The sequence below is a fragment of the Simochromis diagramma genome, unplaced genomic scaffold, assembly GCF_900408965.1.
Source record: "Simochromis diagramma unplaced genomic scaffold, fSimDia1.1 OVJJ01000603.1, whole genome shotgun sequence".
In the NCBI taxonomy this organism is placed as follows: domain Eukaryota; kingdom Metazoa; phylum Chordata; class Actinopteri; order Cichliformes; family Cichlidae; genus Simochromis; species Simochromis diagramma.
The window spans coordinates 23,306,879-23,331,891 of record NW_024387414.1 but is presented as its reverse complement, the minus strand read 5'-3'; the positions used below and the strand labels follow the sequence as shown (position 1 = coordinate 23,331,891).

At 41.2% G+C, this 25,013-nt stretch overlaps 2 protein-coding genes across 4 annotated transcripts; one reads left to right on the top strand and one right to left on the bottom strand.

Moving 5' to 3' along the window:
* Positions 1-3,457: 3,457 nt before the first annotated feature.
* On the bottom strand, positions 3,458-16,726 carry tgfbrap1 (transforming growth factor, beta receptor associated protein 1). 2 transcript variants are annotated; one of them, XM_040012104.1, is made up of 13 exons: positions 16,483-16,726; positions 12,567-13,277; positions 10,579-10,773; positions 9,814-9,968; positions 9,551-9,633; positions 8,812-8,992; positions 8,577-8,737; positions 7,992-8,049; positions 7,748-7,891; positions 7,353-7,496; positions 6,315-6,474; positions 5,664-6,115; positions 3,458-5,466 (listed from the first exon to the last, which is right to left on the bottom strand). In XM_040012104.1, the coding sequence occupies exons 1-13, from the start codon at positions 16,652-16,654 to the stop codon at positions 5,278-5,280; spliced, it is 2,805 nt and encodes a 934-aa protein (XP_039868038.1). In that variant the 5' UTR covers positions 16,655-16,726; the 3' UTR covers positions 3,458-5,277. The 2 variants fall into 2 exon arrangements, with proteins under 2 accessions (XP_039868038.1, XP_039868039.1); XM_040012105.1 differs by lacking the exon at positions 16,483-16,726 and adding an exon at positions 14,655-14,896.
* cul4a (cullin 4A) lies at positions 13,719-24,739 on the top strand. 2 transcript variants are annotated; one of them, XM_040012107.1, is made up of 20 exons: positions 13,719-13,833; positions 17,354-17,469; positions 17,928-18,031; positions 18,684-18,753; positions 18,845-18,918; positions 18,995-19,157; positions 19,238-19,327; positions 19,406-19,488; positions 20,600-20,667; positions 20,888-21,006; positions 21,124-21,316; positions 21,485-21,589; positions 21,702-21,812; positions 22,438-22,523; positions 22,730-22,837; positions 22,960-23,073; positions 23,179-23,284; positions 23,371-23,543; positions 23,652-23,804; positions 23,906-24,739. In XM_040012107.1, the coding sequence occupies exons 1-20, from the start codon at positions 13,734-13,736 to the stop codon at positions 23,999-24,001; spliced, it is 2,232 nt and encodes a 743-aa protein (XP_039868041.1). In that variant the 5' UTR covers positions 13,719-13,733; the 3' UTR covers positions 24,002-24,739. The 2 variants fall into 2 exon arrangements, with proteins under 2 accessions (XP_039868041.1, XP_039868040.1); XM_040012106.1 differs by lacking the exon at positions 13,719-13,833 and adding an exon at positions 15,675-16,320.
* Positions 24,740-25,013: the final 274 nt, after the last annotated feature.

Below are 25,013 nucleotides of genomic sequence, written 5' to 3'. Positions count from 1 at the left end.
TAAGAGAGAAGCCCACCGTGCTAGGAAGTAAATATAGACTGTTACTCTCTCTCAGTCAGGATAAAATATTGGTTGTGCACAGGTAGTGTCATGTTCAAACAGTCTTACCACAGGAATTTAACTAATCCTCTGCTTCAAACTGGGAACACAGTCCTGTCCTGGCATGTCACTGGCATTGGCATTATTCAGCTCAACAGGCATCCAATGGTGACTCTGTTGCCTCTGGCTCGTAAGTGTGTACTCTCCTTCACCATGCCCTGCACAGTGAAGACTGGTCAGTGATAAGATCATATTAATACAGATACTGCATAAATTTACAATGCTATGCAGATGATACCAAGCTTTATTTATCCATGAAGCCAGCTTAATCAAATAAATTAATTAAATTACAGCCATGCCTTAAAGACAAAAGCATGGATGACCTGTAATTCCCTACTTCTAAATTCCGATAATAAAACTGAGGTCATTGTGCACAGCCCTAAAAATCTTAGAAATATGGTGTCTAATCACAAACATACTCTGAATGGCATTACTTTGGCCTCCAGTAATACCTGGGAGTAATTTCTGACCAGAGTATATCTTTCGATGTGCATACTAAACATCATCTTTCATTTGCCTAATATTGCTAAAATCAAATTCAATTTCTTAAATTTCATGCCTGACCTTGACTGGGCACTCCTTATAACATCTGCCACTTCATTAATTCTGAGTACAGAAAGAAGCAGCGTGAAGAATGCTGCCAGCAAGTAAGGCAGCACGAGCAAGTCGGGATCAGTGCGTCAGGATCTCCAGAGGTAGGACGGGTTTGCTGGAGAACAAGATGGAAACACAGTTTTCCTTTGGTTGGTTGTTTTCCTGTTCCAATTGCTTCGTGTTGCTCTGCACAGTGAATGTCTCGTCTGAAAACAGTCAGTGATCAGGATCATCAAAACTGCAGTCACAACAGGCTTCCAACTGCATCGCCATCCTCACAGCGAGGAGTCTCTTATCTGCCAATTTCATCTTGAACGTCTGAAATATTTGTTACCGCGTCTTCAACAAAACTACAAACTTATGTACCCATTTAAAAAATGGGTACATGACTACAGCTTTCTTGGCTGCTGCCTCAAAGCACATTGTGCGCTGTCTATCTTGCATGCTGCTCAATATTGTTTATTATTTAGTATCTACTGATATCTACTGCTAGCTAGTTTATTGTGATGGTGCCGTTTTTTTATTATGTTGCTCTTTGTTGTTTGCTTTCTCTTCTGTTTTTTTTTCTCCATACAGGTGACCCAGGAGTTTTGTTCTTTTTTTTTTTTTTTTTTTTTTTCTTCCCCCCCTTCTCACCGTCTCTTCTCCCATTTGGTTTTCTTTCTCTCCCTCTCTTTCTTTCATTCTTTCTCCCTGTCCTATCCTCCAGTCATGTCTGTCCCGTTTGTAGCAACTGAAAATAAAATAAATTCATAATTATAATAAAGGTCAATCAAATGGACCAATATGGCAAGGCCATGACGATCCACTTGGTAAAATAAATCCGCTTGGCATCTTTCTTGGCCTTAAGACAACAATTCTGATGGCTATAGATCCAAACGGGACACAAAAAAAAAAAAAAAAAAAAAAAGAGAAGATATGAGAAAGGTTATCAATTTGAATCATAAATGCTCTCAAAGTCCATGTGTCTTTTTTATAATCAGCTTCTTTTAATCTTCGTTCTCATCTCCAGAATTGTCAGGATTGACATGAAGACATTATTATTGGCACCATTTGCACGTTTGAAAAAAAAAATTCTGTGTTTTGTTTTGTTGTTTGGGGGGGGGGTTGGGTATTTGTGCGCATAGACAGGTAAGGAGTCAGTCTCATCGCATCAACACTACCATAAGCCTGCTGCCACCACAGTTAGCAGTTAGAGTGTAAGGCAATGAGTTTTTGCTGCTAAAATGTATGCTTTAACTTCACACTCAAGAGGTTAACTGTCATCCAACAAAACAGCTGCTTTTAAAAAAAATCCTTTTTATTACTCTTTAATCCACAGAAAAACTTTAATTCCCAAGAAGTGAGGAAAAAAACAGAAACAAACAGTAATCCTGCTTATCATGCTAAAATGCATGTTGGAATTACTTGTGAGCTGATGCAGTTTCATGTTTATTAAACCAGCTTGGTCCTTTTTCCATCCACACGGGCATTGATGGAGGAAGCAGCAAAGGGATACAAATGCAGTATATACAGAGGTATAGATATATATTTATGTAAAATACGACAGGATGCTTTCACACAGCTCTCCTGAATACTTTTATCATCATTCTTTGAAGTCATGGCGAGGAGTTTTAAGCAAGCTATGACTAAATTCGTCAGACAGAAGAAGCTGTGGAGTGAAACCCAATGCATCCACAAAGCTCAGCCTTCCGAGTTAGAAAGCCCATGAATGCACAAAGTTCTTTACATGTAGAAATAGGCAGCAGGTAGCTAACATCAACACCACCACAGCATTCAGAGACACAGGTTTTAGTAGATTGGACAACTTTGAATTCATGAAAGTTTTCCCCTAAAAAACATGGAGATCAACAATGATTTAAATTGAGTATATTCTGTGGGCAGCACACGGACACAGTCATGTTTACTTTGGGGTTTCCTTCATTCCTCTGTTTTCTCAAAGCCTCACCTTCTAAAGATATTTAGGAACATGCCCGATTCTTCTCTTCACAAACATGACATCCACCTGCTATGAGTTATGAAGATGTGTTAAGCAACAGCATGTGATCTGAGGTGTGACAGCGCCCGATGATTAAACACTTTGTTTTGTCACACTTGTGAAACTTTTAGAGGAGAAAGATGTTTTAGGGGAACAAGCGCAGTGCAGCATCATGCATTAGTTAGTTGGTCGTTTCATTATGAATGCAGGAAAAAAAAATCATTGTTCCTCACTCAGCCTGCACACTGTGGCAGCGAGTCTGATACAGCAGCTGTAAGTACAAGTTTTTGTTTTCCCAAAAATCTTTGAATCATGCAGTTATAGTGACTGTCAGACTGAGGTTGTATAATTTGAAAGTGAGATTAAACACGTTTAAAACACACTTTATTCCAGAGCCACCCCACCTGTTATTTAAAGTATACCCATTAGTAAGTGGAGCCGTGGTAAAGGACCTTAAAGTGATTTCCACGAATGTGTGGTTCTTTTAATTTTCCAACATAAAGACATGAGTGATGCTCTTTATTTGTTTGCCTGTGAACCCGTTTATGCAAAAACAACCAGGCTGAATTTATTGAAACTCAAAACTGGAGCATGTGCCAAGAACATTGAACTGTAGAGGTTGTGGTGTCAGCTGGCGTTCAGGTTTCAGACACATTACTGCCATCTTCTGGTGTCTTTAGAAACAGTCACAGGGAGATGAAGCTCTTGTGTTGAAATATGAAAAGGCTGCCAAAAGTAATTTACCCCTGCATATTAATAGAGACAAATTACAGTTATCACACTGCATTCTTGCCAGATTCTTTCTGAAATTGAAATGTTTTATTTATTTTTATCTGTTTGGAACAATTAATTTCTGGAGAGTCAAACCTAATTTAATTTCCGATGAAAACATCTTTATACACATCCCGCACACACACACATTTTCCTCTGAAACGTGTTTTGCTGAAAGGATTCAAATGAATACACAAAACCTCAGTGAAATAATGATCTTTTTTAAAAAGAACGTATTAGTGGGACGTATGTGATCTTTAAAACATTTAAACAGTTTAGGCAACTTGCAAAGACAAACATAAGTGTAATATTCTTTTGTTATATTTTCATAACAAAAGAATATTACACTTATGTTTGGAGCCTGTCTTTGCATGTCCACCTCATTCTCATAGACCAAAGACTATGATGCCATAACTAACTTGACTACTTTTCCTGTTACGATGTCACAGGTGTGTGAAGAACAGACACTGTTAATTGACTTCATGCAGGATCTTTCACCCACTTACCCATCAGTTTATTTTGTGCACGGTTCATTTTTTCCTCAAGTGTTTCACCTTAAATGTCATTGCATACTACTGATGCTCTTGGACACACTGCCATTTTTATGAAGTCTCACAATCTTTGTTATCACGTTCACTGCGGGCAGTTTTCTTTAACACTTGTTGCATTAAATGCAAATCCAAAACTGAGAAAGCTGAGAATTTTACAGGCTCTTTGAATCACAGAAATGAGACGGGTGCACTTTGCACTTTCAATGGAGAGAGTTGTAGTTCATGGCCTGTTGTTCTACATGATTGATCTTGTACACAAATTTTAAACACTTCAACTTAAATGTTTTGCTCAGTATTGCATACATGCATACATTAGGATATCTAACAGTATGAGTGGCCTGTTCAAACAAACAAAATGTATGCATGCATGCTTGGGGCAATGGAAATTTTATTTATTTGTTGCTTGAAACCAGACAAAATGTATGCAGGTTCATTTCAGTTACACTGTAAGATTAACTGTCACATCATTAAGGATTCATCTCATTTGTGCAACTTGTAGAAAGTCAATGTGATGTGTATAGTCTAATAAATGTCCACTTACACTTATTCATAAGTGAAGCACTGTTATTTTGACATTTTATGTTGTTGCTGCTCCACAAAAGGTTGGTGGTTATTTGTTTAAACCTTGCTATGACAATCATTTAGTGGGTTTGGATCAAATTGCTGCTTGTCAGTTACCAACTAATACAACATCATTGTGGGTGGAGGGAAAGCAGCTTTGAGACCAGAACAAAGAGTCAAAGACATACAAAAAAAGAAAAAGAAAAACAGACTTTTTCCATCAGTACTGATGAGCCTTTGTAGTATTCACATTACAACCCAACTCTGTAATGTGCGAGTTAAGACAGGTTAGAACAGTATTAATACAATACCCATATGGAGCCGATTAGACCCAAAAGTGTAAGACTGTTCATGCTTCAGAAATATATGCAATGAGATTCAAATATTATGTTCTGTAGTTCAAGCAGTTTCTTGAATTTAGGATTTAAAAAAAAGAGAAAAAAAAAAGAAGAAAAAACAAAGACAGGACGGCCACAGAATGGAACAGAAATCAAACTGTAAGTCTGAAAGTGCAGTACAACTGCGGCGCTCGAGTCCCCACACAGTCGCCCAGCCTTCTTTGTGTGTCTTGTTAACTCCACAGCTGCAGAGCCCACTAGGGGAACTGGGGCTCTGTGCTTTTGTCATCCCCACAGTCCTCAGCCATTGAAAATCTCAGCGCATCCTGCTGTAGTTTGGTGCCTCTCATCCCAAGCCATGAGGTTTCTTAAAAAGGGTTAAGTCTCATGTGTGTTTACTGCTATTAGTCAACTGTCTCTTTGTGGGAGAGTCTCTTACTCTCTGGGCAACACAGTGGGTGTGGACAGGCACTCCACCGGGCAGACACACCACGCTGGGCTCGCTGAAGGTGTTGTGGCACAGGTGGCATCCCTTCTTTTCAGACACAAAGACGGGTCTCTTACACTCTTTCAACTGGACGAGAAAAAAAAATAAATAAATAACAGGGAAAGGAGTTTTAAGGTGTTTTGTTAAAAACTGTTTTCATGGTTATTTACCCGTTTATTTGATCGTGAAACCAGAAAATTAAAAATGAAAGTGTTTCGTTAAGCGTAAGAGTAGAGCAGTTATTTATATACTTATCTAGCTTAATACTATAATGCGTTTCTTACCCTATCATGCAGCAGTTGAAGGTTTTCAGAGTGTGCGAGCCCTAAAGCGATCCTGGACGTGCGGCAGGCGTGCATGCTGGCCCTGATGGCTCGACCCAGAAAGGGACGCAGCAGCTGAAGTGACCAGCCTTCTGGCAGCTTTCGAAGGACACTGACCGCGTCAAACACCTCCCCGTGCCGATTTAGGAGGTCCACTGCCGCCATCTCCAGCTCTCCGCTGTCTCCCGATTGCCCAGGAGGGCTCCCATCCAAATACACCCCCAGCAGCAGGTGAAAGAGCTGCTGTCGGTACGCCGAATCTCTACTAGAAGAGGCCCATATGCAGAAGGCCTCGGCGGACGGGAAGTCTCTGAGCTGGTGCACCAGAATGTGCAGCGCTTTGTCATGCTCCTCTAGTTTTCCATGTAGTGTTGCACGCTCTAGCAGCAGTTCTTCAGAGTTCTCCATTTTAGCTGAACAGAGCACAAGAACACCAAACATCATGAAAATCTCCAAAATGATCTCCAGACACACAATTAAATGAAAAGCAAGACCTCGTTAGAGTGCATCAATTAAATCTTGTTCAAAATCTTTAAAGAGACGTTACAAAGTAATTCCACAAGAAAAAAAAGAAACGCCTGTTAGAGACAAACAAACAGATATTTTTCTCACCTAAAAGAAACTGTACACGGTATAGGTCGGACTCCCTGAGCAGGGCTTGAAGCCTTTCCCTAGCTTTGGTCAGCTGTTCCTCATCTTTTGGAGACTGTGACATCAAAGATAACACCCTCTCCAAGTACAACACAGCTAGATGTGTGTGGAACTTCTCCTTCTGCATCCACAAACATGAAAACAGTTCAAATTAAATAAGCTTTTAAAGATGCACATCTGTAGATGGAAACCTAAAAATAAATCCACGATGAGAGTTGTCCAAAATAACCATTTACAATGATTCAATACTATCGGTAAGCAAGTTTCTAGAATCTAATGTTAGCTAGAAAAATGAAAAAGGGGCATCGTGGGGCCTACTTTCAGGATCACTTTAAGGATCTTATTCCCAAACTACAAGAGTGAAGCATGTCTGCAGCCCACAGGTCAGACTGTGGTTTCACTGAGCAGTAGCAAGTGTTCAGTTGTGTGCATGTGCAGCAGTTCACTGATGTGAAAACATTTATAGACTTCAGGCTTCAAGAACTCATGAAAATATTCATCCAACCATTTATAAAAGTACTTGTACTTAAGCTCCAAATTAAGGATGTGCACACCCTTTAGAAGTAACTTAATTCTGACAGCTCACGACTAGAAGGGGAAGTCGGGGAGACAGAGCTAACCACCGAAGCTACCATGTCTCACGTGAGCTGCTTCACTAAAATGCTTTCACATTTAGTCAAGTGTTCAAATGCATTTTCATGTTGGAATTAGGGAACATTTATACTGGAGGCACAATTTCTGGTGATGCCTTTGCCACCTTGCAGGAAAGGTTGGGTTTTATTTAACCTTAAATGTGACAGAAAGCAATGTTTACACTTCCAATTTTTCTGAATCCCCTGCTCACTTAACTGCAGAGGCTGTGCATTTGTGCTGCCAAAATATGAACAACCTACAGCTGAATATCACGCCTTCACGTCTCCTCATACTTAAACATTCTGTGGGAGTGCAGCCTGAGACCTGAACACTGTCTATCAGCTATCACAGCTTGTGTTTTTGTACCTGCACCCTTTTCTCCAGCACCAGGTTCTCCAAGTAGAGCAGAAGCGCCTGGTTGTGCTTTCCCAGGTAAGTGATGACATCATCAGGGTTCAATCCCGGCTGGTCTTTATTGGTATGCCTCTTAGTGAAGATGTGGACACCTATCTATGGGCAAGAAAAGAGATTAGGTTACTACTTTAGCTTTTGCAAAATGACTGGAAGTGACGCAAACTGTCTGCAGAGCAAAGCTCTGAGCTCTTTAAGACAATGTACTGCAACAGAATAAGTACACTCAAACACTAGGACTAGGAAATATTGTGCAAGCATTGGCTAGTGACAGACAGCAAGACTCAAAAACTTCCAAGTGAGACCAGTATTAATAATTCTGCAGCAGCGTTACATTTTTGGTAACCTACGATGGGATCCTTCCGTAGGGCCCAGTCTGCATACTTCCATATAAGGTCCACATTAGAGGAGGTGCAGAGAAAGTCCACAATGTACTCAAAAAGATCAGATCTAGTAGGGTCTTGCAGCTCCCCATCTGCCACACGAATCCACAACTATCAGAAACATAAAGGGTTCAATTCATAAACATCGTATTAGTGCAGATTCTTCAGTCATAAATCACTAAGAGAAAAAAATAAAAATTTGCAAACATACCTGAAGTGCTGCTGAATCCTGACCATTATAATGATAGAGCAGCCCCAGCGCAAAATATCTTAAAGACAGAAAAGAGCTGAATGAAGCCAAAGCCGCCCTGGAGGATTACATTTTCTGTATAAAGCAATTAAATTGCCTTCCTAAACTGGACATAGTATTAAAGCTTTACCAGGGTGTTAATTAACAGTGTGGGAGGAAGGAAGAGCATTTACCCAATGAAGACCCATCTCAGTCCATCCCTCTAGTGAATTTTGTAGCTGTAATAATTAAAGTTCTGTTTCCCAGTCATTCCCAAGTGTTACTGTTGCTGCCAATTACTGAATTTTAAGCCTGATTTCATATGAAAGAAGTCAGACTAATTTACTTTAATCACCATTTATACAACAGTCAAACCATGCGCTCACACGAGCACGAGCACACACACACACACACAAGAAACCAAAGCTTTTAGGTCATTGTGCATGTTTATCAATGAAGCTATAATTAACAACATTTTGGAGATCATAAAGTCTCTCTGTGTTGGACCAGTTTCTGAGTTTTTAAATCATGTTAACATAAAAGATTAGATCGTAAGAGTATACAAACTTGTGATATTTCTCCAGCCATGGGACACTGTCTGCTAGCACGCAGGCATTGTCTGAAGCCAGGAGGTCTAAAAGGCTGTCGTGGTCCTGTTCGGCATACAGCTTTAACAGTGCAGTGTCCACATCCTCTCTACAGCCGTTCACCACCTCTGTGCTTCGTACCTGCGCGTACAGATAATGAAAACCATTAACACAAGACAAGTGACAAAACTGTGTACAGGTCTGAATCCAGTTACCTCTCCTAAATAACTTATGAGGAACTTCTTGCATCGCAACACTTTCTCCTGGTCACCCTGTGCCAGATGATTGAGATCTGCAAACTCATGGAGAGGAGGGTGGCACCGCGTGAATGAAGAGGAAGCTGGTAGCAGTAACGGGCAGAGAGATATCAGCTCCCGCACATCCAGCTGACCCTTCCTGAAAGATCAAATAAATAAGAGTAAGGTCATAAAAAACTCAACATCTCTAACTGGCATTTGTCAGAACTTTCAAAGTGGAGTGAAAAGATGAGCTCACTGCAGACACAGACAACACAAGAGTCTGATAAAATGTACAAAATGTGGAAGATTTTGAGGATTAGAGATAAACTAAGTTATGGTGAGTCATGTACTTCTTGCTAGACTAATCACAGCTCTTTAACATTCAAGGAACTGAGTAACCCGGCTGTATGTTCGTAAGTGATATTACAATATTAAAGTCTTTCAATTAAAGCTGAAATTCTACATTTAAAATCACACCTCCATTCCATGATCTAAAATCCACTGCAGATGTATTCAGAGACAAAAGTAGAAAGCAAGTGTCCCCTCCAAAAGAATATATCCACCTTATGGACCTGATCGCATTTAAAAAAGAAAAAACGAAAACTGGAGCCATTAAGAATGATTCTTTTATAAAATATATTCCAGACATTCTCATAAATGTCAATAAAACTGTCTGATGACTTGAGGGTTGACCAGCACTGACCCAGACTCTTACCGGAAGTGTTCTTTCGCTTCCAGAAACTGAAGCTGGCCAAACTGTATGAATCCGGCCTGCTGGAGGATTCGTTTGTGCAAATTCTGCAGAAGTAGAAAGTGACAATTTAGAAGTGAATCGAGTTTGTAGTTGTGAAAAATATTCTCTTTAATGAAACTCAGCAAGATTAGTTTAGGAAGCAGAATTAACATATTAAGATTTTCTAATAGTGACAACAGGTGCACTGTGTGGCCAACATATCATCTTCTTAAACATGTTGTTACCTGGAACTTGTCTTTGGGAATATTTCTCTGCGCTCCCTCTGTGAGAATGAGCGCCTCCTCCACTCTGTGATTGGCCAGCAAGTCTTGAATCTGTCTTTCTAGCGGCAGAGGTACTAAGACGTACACGGCCTTAGTAGAAGCCAGAATGACCTTCCCTACAAAAAACCCAAACACAGAGCACTGAGGGGTCAGACTGATTTTTCCCTCACAACAGCTCCATAAATTGAAAGCTTTGCATGCACCTGATGATTGCAGCCAAACCAGGGATAATATATAGCGCACTGAAAGCTTCAGAGAGCTTTAGCTCAGAGCTTCAAGTTCACTTTCAAGCACATATGAGTGTCGTTTTGCACTTGAAGCTCAAAGATGACTTCATATTACTTCAATGCTTTTATTCTAAAGCCAAGCAGAATAAAAGTTTCATTTTAACACAGAACTGAAATCCTCTGTAGCAAGAAATGGTCGATAGTGCTTCAGATCCCATTAAGAGTTGAGACCTGAGTGCACAGCGCCATCCAGACGCTTTCTGATGAACAGTTTTGGTTACACAGTTCAGCCAAAGCAATAACTATTTCCATCCCCATACCATTTATTAATCCTTTCCTGTTTTTCAAACGCACTTTTCAGGAGCTCTTTGCATCAAAAAAAAGTACCTGTTAGTTAAACCTAATCCTTGAGGAAATTAAAATGCTATTTACTTAAATAGTAATTCCCATTTGTGATACCTTTTGGTAGACATTAGAAACAAGCAATATGCAAACATACCTTCAAAGTTTTGCAAAATATGGCCATCCCTGAATGAAAGGGTCTGTTTAAGTTGTTGGTCCAACATGCTGTGGATGGTGATGAAGCTCTCGTCCAACGCCACCACGTATGGAAAACACACAGCGGCACCAATCACGCTCTCTGACCACCTGACCGGAGCTCGCTGAGATACCCCCTCTGCATTGGCAAACATTCCTGGAGATGGCATGTGAAAAAGCAGTTTTAATGATCAACATGGACATGTGAAGTATAGGTGAGCGGACTGATCCAGGTATCGATACGAGCATTGGTATCGGTATTGGATCAATACTAACGCAATAGAATTGAATTTTGTCTGTAGCACATTTAAACAACAGAAAGTGACCCAAAGTGCTTTTAGAGTAGCACGTTTACATTCCAGGTCTCCAAAAAAAAACCCAGTTTTTAAAATACACGAAAAGCTGAAGTGTGAGCATTTGTTCTATTAACTAATTATGTAAAGTAACTCGCACTGATTTAGTAGTCATGAAAATCTTTTCAGAATTTGAAATGAACAGTGATGCATCTCATAAATCATAACATATTTCTCTCCCCTGCATTGATTAAACATATTGGTATGGGCAACAATGGTGCTGTGTTTACTTTGTGTTAGATCGATACCAATCTTCACAGTATACCCCTTTAAGCCTCCTAGTAGACACCACTTTTAAACTCCTACATCGCTTCATTCTCGAGTTATCACATTCGTAAACTTAAGTGTCCAAGTGGCCTGCCTGCCTTCCCAGCAGGGTGACAACCATTCCCCCTCAGCTTTTTACAGCTGACCAATAATAAAAAACCCCAAGGTGATTCTTATTAGTAAACAAGCAGATGCACACATGCTGTCAAAGTTACAGAACACAATTTGATCCTTCAGACACCACCAATTACACACAGTACTTTAATTTTAAAAAGGAAATGCACATGTTCCCTTAAACAGCCCCAAAAATAAGTTTGGAGAATCACAACATTTAAGAGATAGTGAGCAAAACAATAAGCTCTTTATTTTGAGATGTTAGCCTACAAAAAATGCCTGAAATGTATTTTCACACAGATGTGTGACACATAAAAGAAAGGCTGAACCCGGAGCGCTGCAGTGAAGGGAGCTGGTGGCTGTGTTATGCTGTGGGGAGCCAAGTGCTTTACATGGTTTAGAGAGAGAAATTAAAAGCAACACAAAGCTGATGAACTTCATCCTGTGATGAAACATTTCTATGCCAATGGGAGTGGACCCTTCAAACATGACAATGCCTCTCGCTGTCCTTATCAAACTATTTCATGAAGATGAGAATGTTTAATGTACAATCCTCTGTACTACAAAGCAGGATTTGGATTTATCCTGGTAAATTCACCTTTAATTCAAGAAGGTTCAATTAAAAGAAACAGATTACTATGGAAACTTGTGCTGCAGGACAAACCTGCTCTAGAGTAGATTATGTTCAAGATAAGACATCAGTAGGTGTGAAATCAATGTGTACTGAACAATCACTTCTCCAGAAAAATCACTTCAATCATTCTGGGAGATCCCTCAGGCCTTTGTGTGTGGGTAATAGGAGGATCAAAAATATTATTAGTGGGGTTTTTAAGCTTTAGTCTTTCTTTCATCCAAAAAAAGATCCGTAATCTTGATTCAGAAAAATTCTGTTTTACAATCATTAATCCAAAACACAGCAACTATTTGTGCTTTTTGACCTCATATCAAATTTGCATGAAGACTAAGTTTGTATCTGGATTTGAAATAATAAGTCTGTTAAACTACAGAGTCACAACTTTTGCAGCTTCAAACAAACTAAACATTTAATACAATACATCCTGCACAATGTATTTCTTCTCAGAAAAACACTCGCACAGCTGATCTGTTCTTACTAAGGCCCCTTGTGTTGGAATTTCTTTTAATTTGTCACCCATTGAGATATCATCTTAAAATTCCAAGTATTCACTGCAGGGACTGTGTTTTTGTTCTGACTTACCCAGACCACCAGGTGCTGCTAAGAGAAACTCCTCCCTGCCAATTCTCTTTACAATGGGTGTCCTCTCCTCGCTGTTGTAAGGGAAGAGGTCTTGGGAGGCTCCCGTGTTGTAGTTCAGGATCATATACTGTGTGGTAAGAGCCAGGCACAAGAAGTAACCGTCGAGACTGACAGCACAGGGCTGCTCGGGCGTTGTCAACTCTTTCACCAGCTGCACTCTGTCCTCGTACACCATGTAAATCTGGACTGTCCGCCGTTTGGAGGATAGCACGCCCATTTCGACACAGAACGGATCGGCGTTCACCGGGTTCTCGTTAACACAAAATGATGCCACGCCCCTGATCTTGGCTCCACCTCCACCTGCCGAGGGCACCGTTTCCAGCGTCACCATGTCAACGAGGAACACTATCCCTTCACAGAGCACTATGAGACGCTCCAGAGCAGAAGCAGCCCGCAGCTCAGCAACAGGTTTCTTGAGGCCAAGGTATTTGTGCAGCAACTTCTGAGCCAAGTAACCCGGCTTCCCTTTAGAGGAGGCGACTTCAGCCAGCAGAAAGTGGTGGATGAAGCAGTCATTGGTGCCCACGTACAAGTGCTTTCCACAGCATTCAATGCACTCAATGTTGATGCGAGCTTTGTCGCCCATGAGGAGATCTCGCTCCACAGCGGGGACTAGCTCAAAAGCCTTCACGCTCATCTTGGCCAAGGCATCTACAGGAGGTACAAAATAAGTTTGCGTCAGCAAAGCTGCAGACAAATTCAAATAATCAATGTGGAAAGCGGACTGTACAACCTTTCCCTGTGAGGAACCATTAAGTCTCTGGATATACTCAGCATATAATTTATTCATAAAACTATACATGTATGTGAATTTTTACATGTGTGATGTGTGAGTCTGTGAATGTAAGACGCTTTAAAGCTGTCGCTTTGAAAGGTCGATTCCCACGCCCTCCCACATCCATAATCCCTGGGTAGTGATTAAAAGAACGATATCGGATACAAGTGGTAGAAACAAGCTTCCTTTGATGGGTGGTTGCACTTTCCCTTAGAGGGTGAGGAGCTTGGTCGTTTAGGAGGAATGCTGGAAGTAGAGCCACTCCTCCGTATAAAAAGAAGCCAGTTAAGGTGCTGGACATCTAATTAGGATGCCTCCTAAAAATCTTCTAGATGAGGTTTTGTAGGCATGTCCTACAAGGAGGAGACCCCAGGGCAGAACCAGGATACACTGGAGGGTTTACATCTCAACACTTTAATGCCTCCCTGCCAGGTGAGCTGAAGGAGGTAAAGAAAAGGAAGGTTTGGGCTTCTATGCCTACCTGTTGTTCCTACAACCGAGAGCCTGATGAAGAGCAGAAGATACTGTTTAAGACGTTTTCTCTTTAAGATAAGGAGATTGACATTTCTTTAAAGTCTCTCCTTGACAGTACAGCTGAGGATTGCTGGTGTTTACATTTAAAAGGCATGAGATTTCGGACCTGGGTTGCGTGAAAGGTTATGTGTTCTGACACAAAAAGATTAACAAAGCAGATATGCGGTTTTATATCAACAGCACAATTGTATCGAGTGTCCTGTTACACTACTATAGTAACACTTTATCGTATAGTTTACCCATTTATATTTGACCCATTAGAGATTGCTCTCCTCACACCCTCATGCTCAAACAGTACGAGCTAATGGTGTTAGCACTAGCTAGCTCCCCAAACACAGAGGCAGCAGCGAAAAAGAAAATCACTGTTGACAGTGACTGTGTGAAGGTGAGAGAGTCATCATTAGGATATGAGTCATGTCAGGAAGCCGTGGCCAGTTTTAAATCTGATAGGTTGTTTCAGTACCACGTAGCTGAGCTCTTTCGGCTAAAGTTAGCTTCTAAACACTGTTCTCTTGCTATGCTAACGCTAGCAAGCTAATTTAAAGCTAGGCTACATTTCCAGTGTGGTTAAAGCTGCAAGGCTACAACCCTCACGGAGTGTCCGCACAAGGAAAATCAACCTATTTTCCAGTCAATCTCCCCTTCACTGACATGATGCTCTGTGCGCCCACACCCTGCCCAGTTCCTCCCGGAGCAGTTGGCGTAGACAGCAGACCTACCTATCAATGCAGGCGGCGCTCGGGACGGCAGGCCGGAGTCACTACACGCAGAAAAGCCTCAGTACTCCGAAAACCAGGACATGAACTCACACCTAAACGTCAACACTGCCATGCTGCTGGGGGTCGTTGCCGCACCGACAGCCGGATAATACAAGCTGAATGGCAGCCAGAGAGTTCCTGCTTGTCCAATATGAAACGCCGCCCATTTGCATTGAACCCCTGCTGGCTGCAGGTGATATAGTGGTGCGTTCACCGTTGTTACGAGTTTTTCAACAGTAGCCACTGCTAAGAAACCACCTGGAGCAGTGTTATTGTGAGGCAGGTGCATCAGTACTATTCCTTGTTTACCTCTTCACATATAAAATATTTAAACTAAACAGTCTAAGGAGCTTGGAAAGAAAAGCATCTGGACTTCCAAGCTCCTCAGACTACGATGACATGGGTGACTGAGAGCCTTCACAGACATTAAGACTAAACACAAATATTTCAGTATATTTCATTCATTAACAAGTAATATTGATCTTTATCTCTGGTGATGCTCATAGCTGACAAGTGCGTTACAATGACAAGAGCCAAACAAATATCAGAGGTGATTAAGTGTCTCTAAACTGGTCCTAGTAGCAATGCGTGCCATAACAGTAAACGTGTACTCACTAGCATTAGTAAGGGCTGCTGTTGCATTTAAACTCATCCAGATTCACTACGTCTGCTCCTCACTGTTACACCTATCTCCTTCTCATTCATTCTGTCATGCTTCCACTGACTTTCATTCCCCTTCTCTCCAGAGAACGCCTCAATTTTACCTCCGTAGAGTTCTTATTATGACTAAAGCTTCTTAATTTAATGACTAATGCAAAAAAAAAAAGTTATTGTCCTTTTGATGGCAAACTGATTTATTGTTACTGATATTTAAGTTAACTACACAGTATCTCAAACCAAAAATATTTGACCAATTTGTTCTGACACTAAAATGCACCATATGTTCCTGAACGCAACCCGGCCGGTTTTCACCCAAGATGCACCTGTCCAACTGAACCGTCTGAGAAAAGCCATTTTGTTGTGCTAGCTAGCTTCATGTTAAAGAAAGCCAGCAGTAATTTGGGATTTTTATGTCAGCGCTAACGATGTCGCGTTTATGTGTTAGTGTACTGTCGCAAAATACAACAGTTAAACTCGTGGAGGCCTGTAAGTAGCCGATGGGGATATGGACTAGCTTGTGAAGCTATAGCGCTGATGAGAAGACGAGAAGTGTTTGCTAAAGTGTGCTGCAGGTTCAGATAACATACTGTTAGCTAGCAGTGTGTTTACTTAGCAGGAGGTAGTTATGTTTTCGGATTAGTTAACCTCGTATTAAGTCATTTTTTCCCCCGTGAATGTATTTTAAATAGGCTGCGAGTGCCTGTGCTGTCAACCAAAGACAAGTAACTTAATATAGAGGCTGCCCCGCTGACAGCGAGTAAACAGCCCGTCAGTAAGTTAGCAAAACACTTGAACCATACAGCGATAAGCCAAAGCGCTAATCTGATAATGGCAGAGGACACCCGACAGGACAAGAGGGCCAGCTTCTCTATAACGGAACACAGTGCCAACGGGATGGCCAGGACCTCCGCTGTGGCCTCAGGCAAAACCGGCACGTCAAAGAAACTAGTGATCAAAAATTTCAAAGGTACTGTCACTGAGCCTCTTCTAATGCGTTACCTAACAGCAGCAGTTACACAGAGATACCATAGCACGTAAGAGGATGTTACTTTCAGATAATGCCTGTAAAAAGATAAACAAACAAAACAAAAAAAAGTTGCTGCCCTTACTGCCGTGCTCAAGCACTCACATGTCACCTTTACCCAGGGCTTGCTCCTGATAGACTGATATGCATTTTCCATTATGCTGCATATCTGTTTGTGCCAAATCCACCAGCCATGGAGTTTTGGGCCACTCCTAAATCCCAGCACCTGTTGTATAAAGTAAAAGCACGAGGTTTTATATCTGACATAACTAATCATTGAATGAATTGATCGTCTGAAAGATACCGCTGTTCTGTCAGTCTATTAATTTACACCACAAATGGGGAAAAAACTTAACCCTGGAGAACCCATGGGGTCAGAGCCGACCCCATTGTTTTTCTAGGGAACCCATGGGGTCAAATTTGATCCCATGGGTTCTCCAGGGTTAAATAAGAGGTTGTTTTAAATCAAGGTTGATGTTAATATTGAGAAGTTACAGCACTTCACTTTACAATTAACCATTTACTTTGGACATTTTAGAAATGAAAGAAATTTCGTGTGTGGAAAAAGATTGGCAAATAAATAAATGTCAATAAACGATTGAGTCAGAGAGACCAGTAAATTTGCTTTGTTCAATTTCCAGCAGGATAAATGTTTATTTGCCAACATAGCTGAGAGTCCAAAGTGTGTGGAGGTACTCCCTCTGTAGGTTATTGTCAGTCATCCCAGTGTTGATGGCTTCATAAGTACAGTAAAGCTATTGTATCAAAACTTGCTTTTCTTACCTTCAACATATGACAGAAAACTTTGAAAATGTCATTGAACATTTATTCTTCAGGTTTTATCATTTCCACTTGTAGAGCATTTGTAATAAACAAATGCTCTACAAGTGGAAATGATACTAGGATGTGCTGCCCACATCCTAATATGGTCATATTTTAGTCCTATAAGTGAGTCTTGTTGTGTTTTTGTAAACAGATAGGCCAAAACTAGCAGAGAACTACACCGAGGACACGTGGCTGAAGCTGCGAGATGCGGTGGGTGCAATCCAGAACAGCACCTCCATCAAGTATAACCTGGAGGAGCTCTATCAGGTTTGCTGTTTGTCTTTTTAATTACCAAACTAGAGTTAGACTTATTTTCTTCACACCCTGAGTAATGTGTTGCACTGCTGGGCCTTAAAAACATGTTGGTACGGAACAACTGGGCATGTCAAGCTCAAATGCTTTGCAGTCTCGACATTTCTAACACCATAAAGCCACGGAATATTAAATGAGTCTGAAGTTGAAGAACAGCCGAGGATTAAAATAAACTTGTGAAGACTTGCCATTTGTTTTGAGCATGTTGCATCACGTACAGGACGTCTGCTGATGTGTTTGTTTGCTTTTAAACTGTTATGCATCTCAAAGCCTTTCACCACATTTTCACATAAATCCATGATGTTTTACTAATAGTGTTAAAGTAAGTGTTATTATTCTCCAAATCACCTGTCTGTCCTGTCATATAAAAACAATTGTCTCCTGTTTTCTCTTTGTTTCTGCTGCACTTGAAGGCGGTGGAGAACCTGTGCTCGTATAAAGTCTCACCGACTCTGTACAAGCAGCTTCGGCAAGTCTGTGAAGATCACGTGCAGGCCCAGATCCACCAGTTTAGAGAATATCCTTTTTTATGTGCACAGGCATGTCAGGCAAGCTATGTGCTGAAATGTTGAAGCAAGTAGGATCTGTCCTGATATCTTCTTTAATAGAAACCAAAATGATTCTCCGCTAACTGTGGAGTGAAATCCTGTCAGTATATGTTATATCCACTGACTTGATAATAACAAGTTTCTCACTATAAGAGATAAACATCTAAATTACTTAAGTTTGATGAGGGGAAAATCTGTAACCGGACACTAGTTTCCAGATGTTGTTCATCTGTGTGCAGACAAGAGTTGGGTATTGCTTATATAGTGAGTAGCAATTTGTTTGAGATCGGCTGCACACAGATAAGATAAAGCAGTGCTCCACCTTCTTTATAAATCTGCAGTTGGGACCTCAAGGTGGATTTTGCTTGGAGCTTATTGGTAGCTTTACTCTTTCAATGATATCTGGGGTCTGCTGGCAGACGTCAAGCGATGCTAAATGTGTAAATGTGTAGTTTGGTTATTAACACTGGTTGGGCAGCTTTTTGAAGTTTGTTCTTTTAAGTATTAAGAGGAAGTTAGATAAACATGCGTTGTCATTATATCTCATTAGAGGTACTGTAATATAATTCAGAGCTGGGGTTTGATGCCTCAGTAAAAGATTTTCTTTAACTTGGACCTCACAGAGTCTTTGGACAACCTTTCCTTCCTGAAGCGAATGAATCGCTGCTGGCAGGACCACTGTAGGCAAACTGTGAGTGTGATGTTTGATAGATATCCATTTAAATCTGCTCTGCTCAAACCTTAGTGGACTGTAGGAATGTTAATCTAATAATTCTCTGTAGATAATGATCCGGAGCATCTTTCTCTTCCTGGATCGTACCTATGTGCTGCAGAACTCTCTACTCCCTTCCATCTGGTAAAATTATAGTTAATTCCAGTCACTGTGTCTGTAAAGATGTTCCCAGAAAGCTGATGTTATGTATTCGCTGCAGGGACACCGGTTTGGAGCTGTTTCGCACCCACATCGTGAGCGACAGTGCTGTTCAAAAGCGAACAGTGGAAGGCATTTTGGAGCAGATTGAACTGGAGCGGAATGGAGAGACCGTGGACCGGAGTCTGCTTAGGAGTCTTCTTGGCATGCTGTCAGACCTGCAGGTACACAATCGCCTCTTCGTCACGTGGGCGCTTAGAGTGCATGCCAGTATTTCTCCATCATGACTCTCAACTCTTGTTAGGTTTACAAAGACTCCTTTGAGGAGAGATTTTTGACTGAGACCAATCGTCTGTATGCAGCAGAGGGACAGCGTCTGATGCAGGAGAGAGACGTGAGTGAGACCACCAGTGGGTGTGTGTGTCATGTGATTGTCATCAGCAGTGCTGAGTGTGTGTTTGTGTGTGTTCAGGTACCCGAGTACCTGCACCACGTGGCTCGTCGGTTGGAGGAGGAAAATGATCGAATCGTGAGCTACCTCGATCAGAGCACTCAGTAATGTTTATTTATTTACTTATTTATTTATTTATTTGGATTTTTATTATATTCATGCATATCACTGAGACATCCAACCATCAGCTATACCAGCTTATCCTTTTCAAGGGTTGCGGGAGCTTAAGGAAGGTAAAATTGCCTACTCACCATTTAAAACAGCTCTCATGCAACGTTCAGAAAGAACATTTAAAAACCATTCATTACCATATAGTGATATAGAAACTGCTAAATGGGGTTTAGTTTTGAGTCAGAAGGCCAGTGGTGCCTTTAAAAGTGTCAACAAGCACTGTTATAGAAGATTGCCATCACAAACTTTGACACTACTACACTATTTTTTCTTCCACAACTACCCATGCAATCAGAAAGTTCTTCTTTTGATTCTATTTAAATAAAAAAAATCTACATGTTTTGGTTGGTTTACTCATTTATGATCATCTCAATCGCACCCTGGAAGTTCCCTTCTGACCACGTGCAGCTATGCATTTGCAGTTTAACTGTGCAGCTCTAACTTGCACCAAATGCAAATTGATGTAAGCATTTATGTAAAGGATCATCACTGTGGATGAGAACTCTGACCACAGCTCAGACATCAAACGGCATGTTTCAGTAAAACAGTCCACAGTCTGCAAGCCCGTATGAGGTGCTTGCTCCTTATTTTTCCATTGTCCACAGGGTTGTGCAGGACTTACTGATTATATTTGGTGCACATAACTTGAATTTTTTTAGCCCCACAAACACACCACTACTGAGCACCAGCTAAATTTGTTTCCTTTTGACTTCATCCTCCTCTTCAAATTGCAATTTAAGCTGAAGGATCTTTTGACGCTATGGAGGAGGGAATCCAGTGTGCATCACACAAGTGCATCTGCATATGGACCGAACTGGATTCCCACAGAGCCTTTTAAAAAAAACAGCAGTCATGCTGGAAGTGGTGAATGGATTCACAAGGAGACGATCCTGAAGGAATAATTGGCAAAATATTTATTTATTATATAGTTTTTGCTTTTTATAGGTGTGGTAACAGATATTCTGAAGAACAGCAGCTTTGCTTTGCAAGCAGAGAACTTTGTTTACGATTGGTTTGTCTTATATTGTTTTCTTTGTTTAACAGGAAACGTCTCGTTAGCTGTGTTGAGAAACAGCTGTTAGAAGAACATATGACTGCAATACTGCAAAAGGGTATGTCAGTGTGAAAGGTTTTGCAAACAGCCACAAACTGACGTAGTGCTGGGTTTCTGTTAAACTGGTACACATGAGTATTCTTTTCTTCTTTCTTTTTTTCCTTTAGCAACTTTTTTAGTTGAGCTGTCCTGCCTGTAGAGCTGTATCCTGTTTTTATGTACGTAATTAAACATTTTCAGTATGTAAAAAGCACTCATGTGTAGCATGTTTGTGACAGGTCTGAGCACTCTGCTGGATGAGAATCGTGTGACTGAACTCACCCTCCTCTACCAGCTCTTCAGCAAAGTGAAGGGAGGACTTCCCACACTGCTGCAGTTCTGGAGGGATTACATCAAGGTACACACAAGACCCAACATATTTGTAAACATCAACACAAATCATTACTGTCAAAATAAATGTGTCCTGGTCTTTTTGTGTCTAAGACGTGTGTATGTACACTGTATTTGGTTTCAGTCCTTTGGAGGAGAGATTGTATGCACTCCAGAGAAAGACAAAGACATGGTACAAGACCTGCTGGACTTCAAAGACAAGATGGACAACGTGGCACAGAGCTGCTTTGCACGCAATGAGAGCTTCATCAATGCCATGAAGGAGGCTTTTGAAACTTTCATCAACAAGAGGCCCAACAAGCCTGCAGAGCTTATCGGTAGGCCAGGTCATGTAATGATGAATTTGTTTCAGTAATTTAGATTTTTAAGAGTTTTGGAAGTATAAAACACTACCTTTGTGCGCTTAAATGAATTTACACAGCTCATTTTAATGCGTTTTTCATTAGTTCCAGCATGTGATAACCGCTTTTGTGCTTTCCATGCAGCTAAATATGTGGATTCTAAGTTAAGAGCTGGGAACAAGGAGGCTACGGAGGAGGAGCTGGAGAGAATACTGGATAAGATAATGATAATCTTCCGCTTCATACACGGTTAGTTATATTTAATGAATATGTCACTGTTTGCTTTTCACCCAGTTAGTCTTACTAGTGAATAGGAAGTTTGTTTCCGTCTGACGCCTCTTGATCTGTTTTGTACATCCAGGAAAAGATGTGTTTGAAGCTTTTTATAAGAAGGACTTGGCCAAACGCCTGCTGGTTGGCAAGAGTGCCTCTGTTGATGCTGAGAAGTCCATGCTGTCCAAGCTCAAACACGGTAAGTCTCTAGTCCGATATCTTATATAGTCTATAAACAGATGAGAGTCCACTTGTAGTCCAAGTTCTGTTGACCAGTCAGACTCAGTTAAAAAGTGACAACATCAGCTATTGTCTGATGACAGTTTAAATTTTCATTAGATTTTAAAAACAATGACAGTCCTACAGAAAAATCTTGAACTGGATTTCCGTAATCCGTCATCCAGATATCCTGTTTATACTGGAAACCCTGAACAATTGTCTGTTGCTCTTATATGCTGAGTCAGCAGAGTAGCTGTTTTTTAAGGCAGATGGGAAATGTTTCACACCTCACAGTCAGCACGTTGCTGTTAATCAACATGCATGCCTCACTTATAGATATATGCTTGATGTTTTAGAGCAGTTAGATGAGGAAACTGGCCTTTTGGTTGACCTTATCCTGTGCATGCAGTATATTCTGAAATTTGATTGATGCCGCTTTAACCGCAGAGAGGATCTTTATGTTGCAGTAATATAGCAGCAGCAGCTCTAAATGAAGTTCTAATATGAAGTTATTAATGCTAATATAGACTCTCATGGGTGTCTGTGGTAATGTGGTAGTGTGAGAAGCAGCCAGCTGTAATATTCATGGTCTTGACTTCCTGCAGAATGCGGGGCGGCGTTTACCAGTAAACTCGAGGGGATGTTTAAAGACATGGAGCTGTCCAAAGACATCATGATCCAGTTCAAACAGGTACCTGAAGTCTTCATGCACATAAACAAAACTAGATAAATGAAGAAGCTTCTCGTATGAGAAGTCCAGTCACTTGTTTTCCCCCAAGCTCCTGAAAAATAAGATATTGTTGAGCTTTGTAGACACACTCCACTTTATTTGTGTCTCAAAATGCTTTTTTTTTTTTTAGTGCATCATTGTAAAACAATTGTTCTTTTTTAACTCAGTATATGCAGAACCAGAGTGAGCCAAGCAACATAGAACTTACTGTGAACATCCTCACTATGGGCTACTGGCCTTCATACACACCCATGGAGGTGCACCTGCCCACAGAGGTAAGCAGCTCTGCATTTAGGTCTGGCACACCAATACACTTGACCACTGCATGAAACAAAACAAATCAGCTGATCCGATCCAAGACAGTGTTGATACAAATAATATTTTTATGTTCTGGTAGATGGTAAAACTCCAGGAGGTGTTCAAGCTGTTCTATCTGGGTAAGCACAGTGGGAGGAAGCTGCAGTGGCAGCCCACACTGGGCCATGCTGTACTGAAGGCAGAGTTTAAAGAGGTAAGAGCCTTGTAAGAGATAATGGAGCGTGGAGAAGGTGGATACACTGGGCTGAGAAAACATCTGGACTGCACCTGGATTTAAAATGACTACTTTGTACTGCAGGGTAAGAAGGAACTGCAGGTCTCCTTGTTCCAGACGCTGGTACTGCTCATGTTTAATGAGGGAGAAGAGTTCAGCATGGAGGAGATTCGGGCTGCCACTGGCATAGGTAACGCGTGTCTTTATACAGTTTAACCGTTCTGTTTGGGGAGGGGTACCTGCTGTATCACATGGCTGCTCTCTTATCCCTCACAGAGGAGGGAGAGCTCAAGCGCACGCTGCAGTCTCTGGCCTGCGGAAAGGCACGCGTCCTCAACAAGAACCCTCGAGGGAAAGACGTGGAGGATGGAGACCGTTTCAACTTCAACAATGATTTTAAACATAAACTGTTCCGCATCAAGATTAACCAGATCCAAATGAAGGAAACGGTAAAAATAACGTCTTGGTCTTTGGTTGTTTTTTTTCGTTCACTAGTTGGGGGTTTTTTTTTTGTTCTTTTTTTACTCATCACACTTATTTATTTGTTTTCCCTACAGGTAGAGGAGCAGGTGAGCACCACAGAGCGTGTGTTTCAGGACAGACAGTATCAGATCGATGCAGCAGTGGTGCGCATCATGAAGATGAGGAAGACCCTCAGTCACAACTTGCTGGTATCGGAGCTCTACAACCAGCTGAAGTTCCCTGTCAAGGTGATCAAGATTAAGCCTGTTTTGGGGCTTTTTTAAATTAACTAATTAATTTTATTTCCCCATGCACCTAAAGCTCATCTGACTCTCCTTACTCTCCACAGCCGGGTGATCTGAAGAAGCGGATCGAGTCGCTCATAGATAGAGACTACATGGAACGTGACAAGGAGACTCCTAACCAGTACCACTATGTTGCCTGAAGGGGTACCGCTGTCACCGTCATGCTTTTTTTCACAGCAAGCGTGCAGCTGGCCCCGTAGCACAGGACTACAGCCCCTCAGCCACCCGACTCTCCTCTGGTGCCCATCTTTCCCTCCGTCCACTCTCCTGGACACAAGGTCCAGATGACACAGAGCTCCAGAGAGACGAGAGACACTTGGCTGTGCTGCTCCCATTCTGCAATATCCTTAGTGGGACTCTAAGATTGGGCTGGAGGAGTGGCCCAGGTTGTTGTTGATGGTTGATTCATGTGACTTGCAAATCTGCTAATGCAACACACAACAGAAAATAACTAGCACTTTCCTCTGTTTTTGTTTAGTTTTGTTTTCCCCTCAGATTGGATTATTTTTCTCCATGTCATTCTAATATCACTTATTTTCTACTATAGGTTGTTTGTCTTGAGTTTTATGAGTTCTGGTTTTTTTTTTGGTTGTTGTTTTAGATGTTTTCCTTATGAACGGCTGCATAAACTGCTGAGTATAAGCCTGACTGGCTGGTTACTTGACACAGCTGTTGAGGATGAGACGAGTAAAGAGCACAGATGCTAAAACATATGCAGGCAAGCTGCTCGGGTATTACGTTTGGCATCTTTGTTATTTGTTTTGACCAAAATGTCCAAATGTTCACTGTCATGTGCTGATGTTTTCGTAGACCAGATTGTGTTCTGTGTAGGAGTGCGGAAAGTGAAGCTGAATAAATGGGTATTTAATGATTCAGTTGGTGATGTGTGCACGTGGTGATGTGTAGGGGTGGGCGGATCCAAATATCAATAGTAAAGATACCAACGCTGGTGTTGGTATTGAACTGACACTAGCAAGATAGGATCAATACTCCTGTTGAAGCTTGGTTTAGACTTCTGTGGGAATTCTACGTCCTAACTTCAGCGAAACTGGAAACTCCTTTTACTGTACACTTCAGATTTCCACATCGTTTGAGACCTAGTAAGTAAAGATTATTTACACAGCGCTTTTTAAGGCAAAAAAAACAGCCACA

Bases quoted from the DNA above. Each gene is read 5' to 3' on its own strand.
- tgfbrap1 (XM_040012104.1), bottom strand. From the start codon at position 16,654: ATGATTAGTTATGTCAGATATAAAACCTCGTGCTTTTACTTTATACAA. The intron at 10,774-12,566 runs GTAAGTCAGAAC...TGCCATCTCCAG, and splicing joins AGCAGCACCTGGTGGTCTGG to GAATGTTTGCCAATGCAGAG. The intron at 9,634-9,813 runs GTAACAACATGT...CTACTTCTGCAG, and splicing joins TTCCCAAAGACAAGTTCCAG to AATTTGCACAAACGAATCCT.
- cul4a (XM_040012106.1), top strand. From the start codon at position 16,182: ATGGCAGAGGACACCCGACAGGACAAGAGGGCCAGCTTCTCTATAACG. The intron at 19,489-20,599 runs GTAATGTTTATT...TTTGTTTAACAG, and splicing joins TACCTCGATCAGAGCACTCA to GAAACGTCTCGTTAGCTGTG. The intron at 22,524-22,729 runs GTACCTGAAGTC...TTTTTAACTCAG, and splicing joins TCATGATCCAGTTCAAACAG to TATATGCAGAACCAGAGTGA.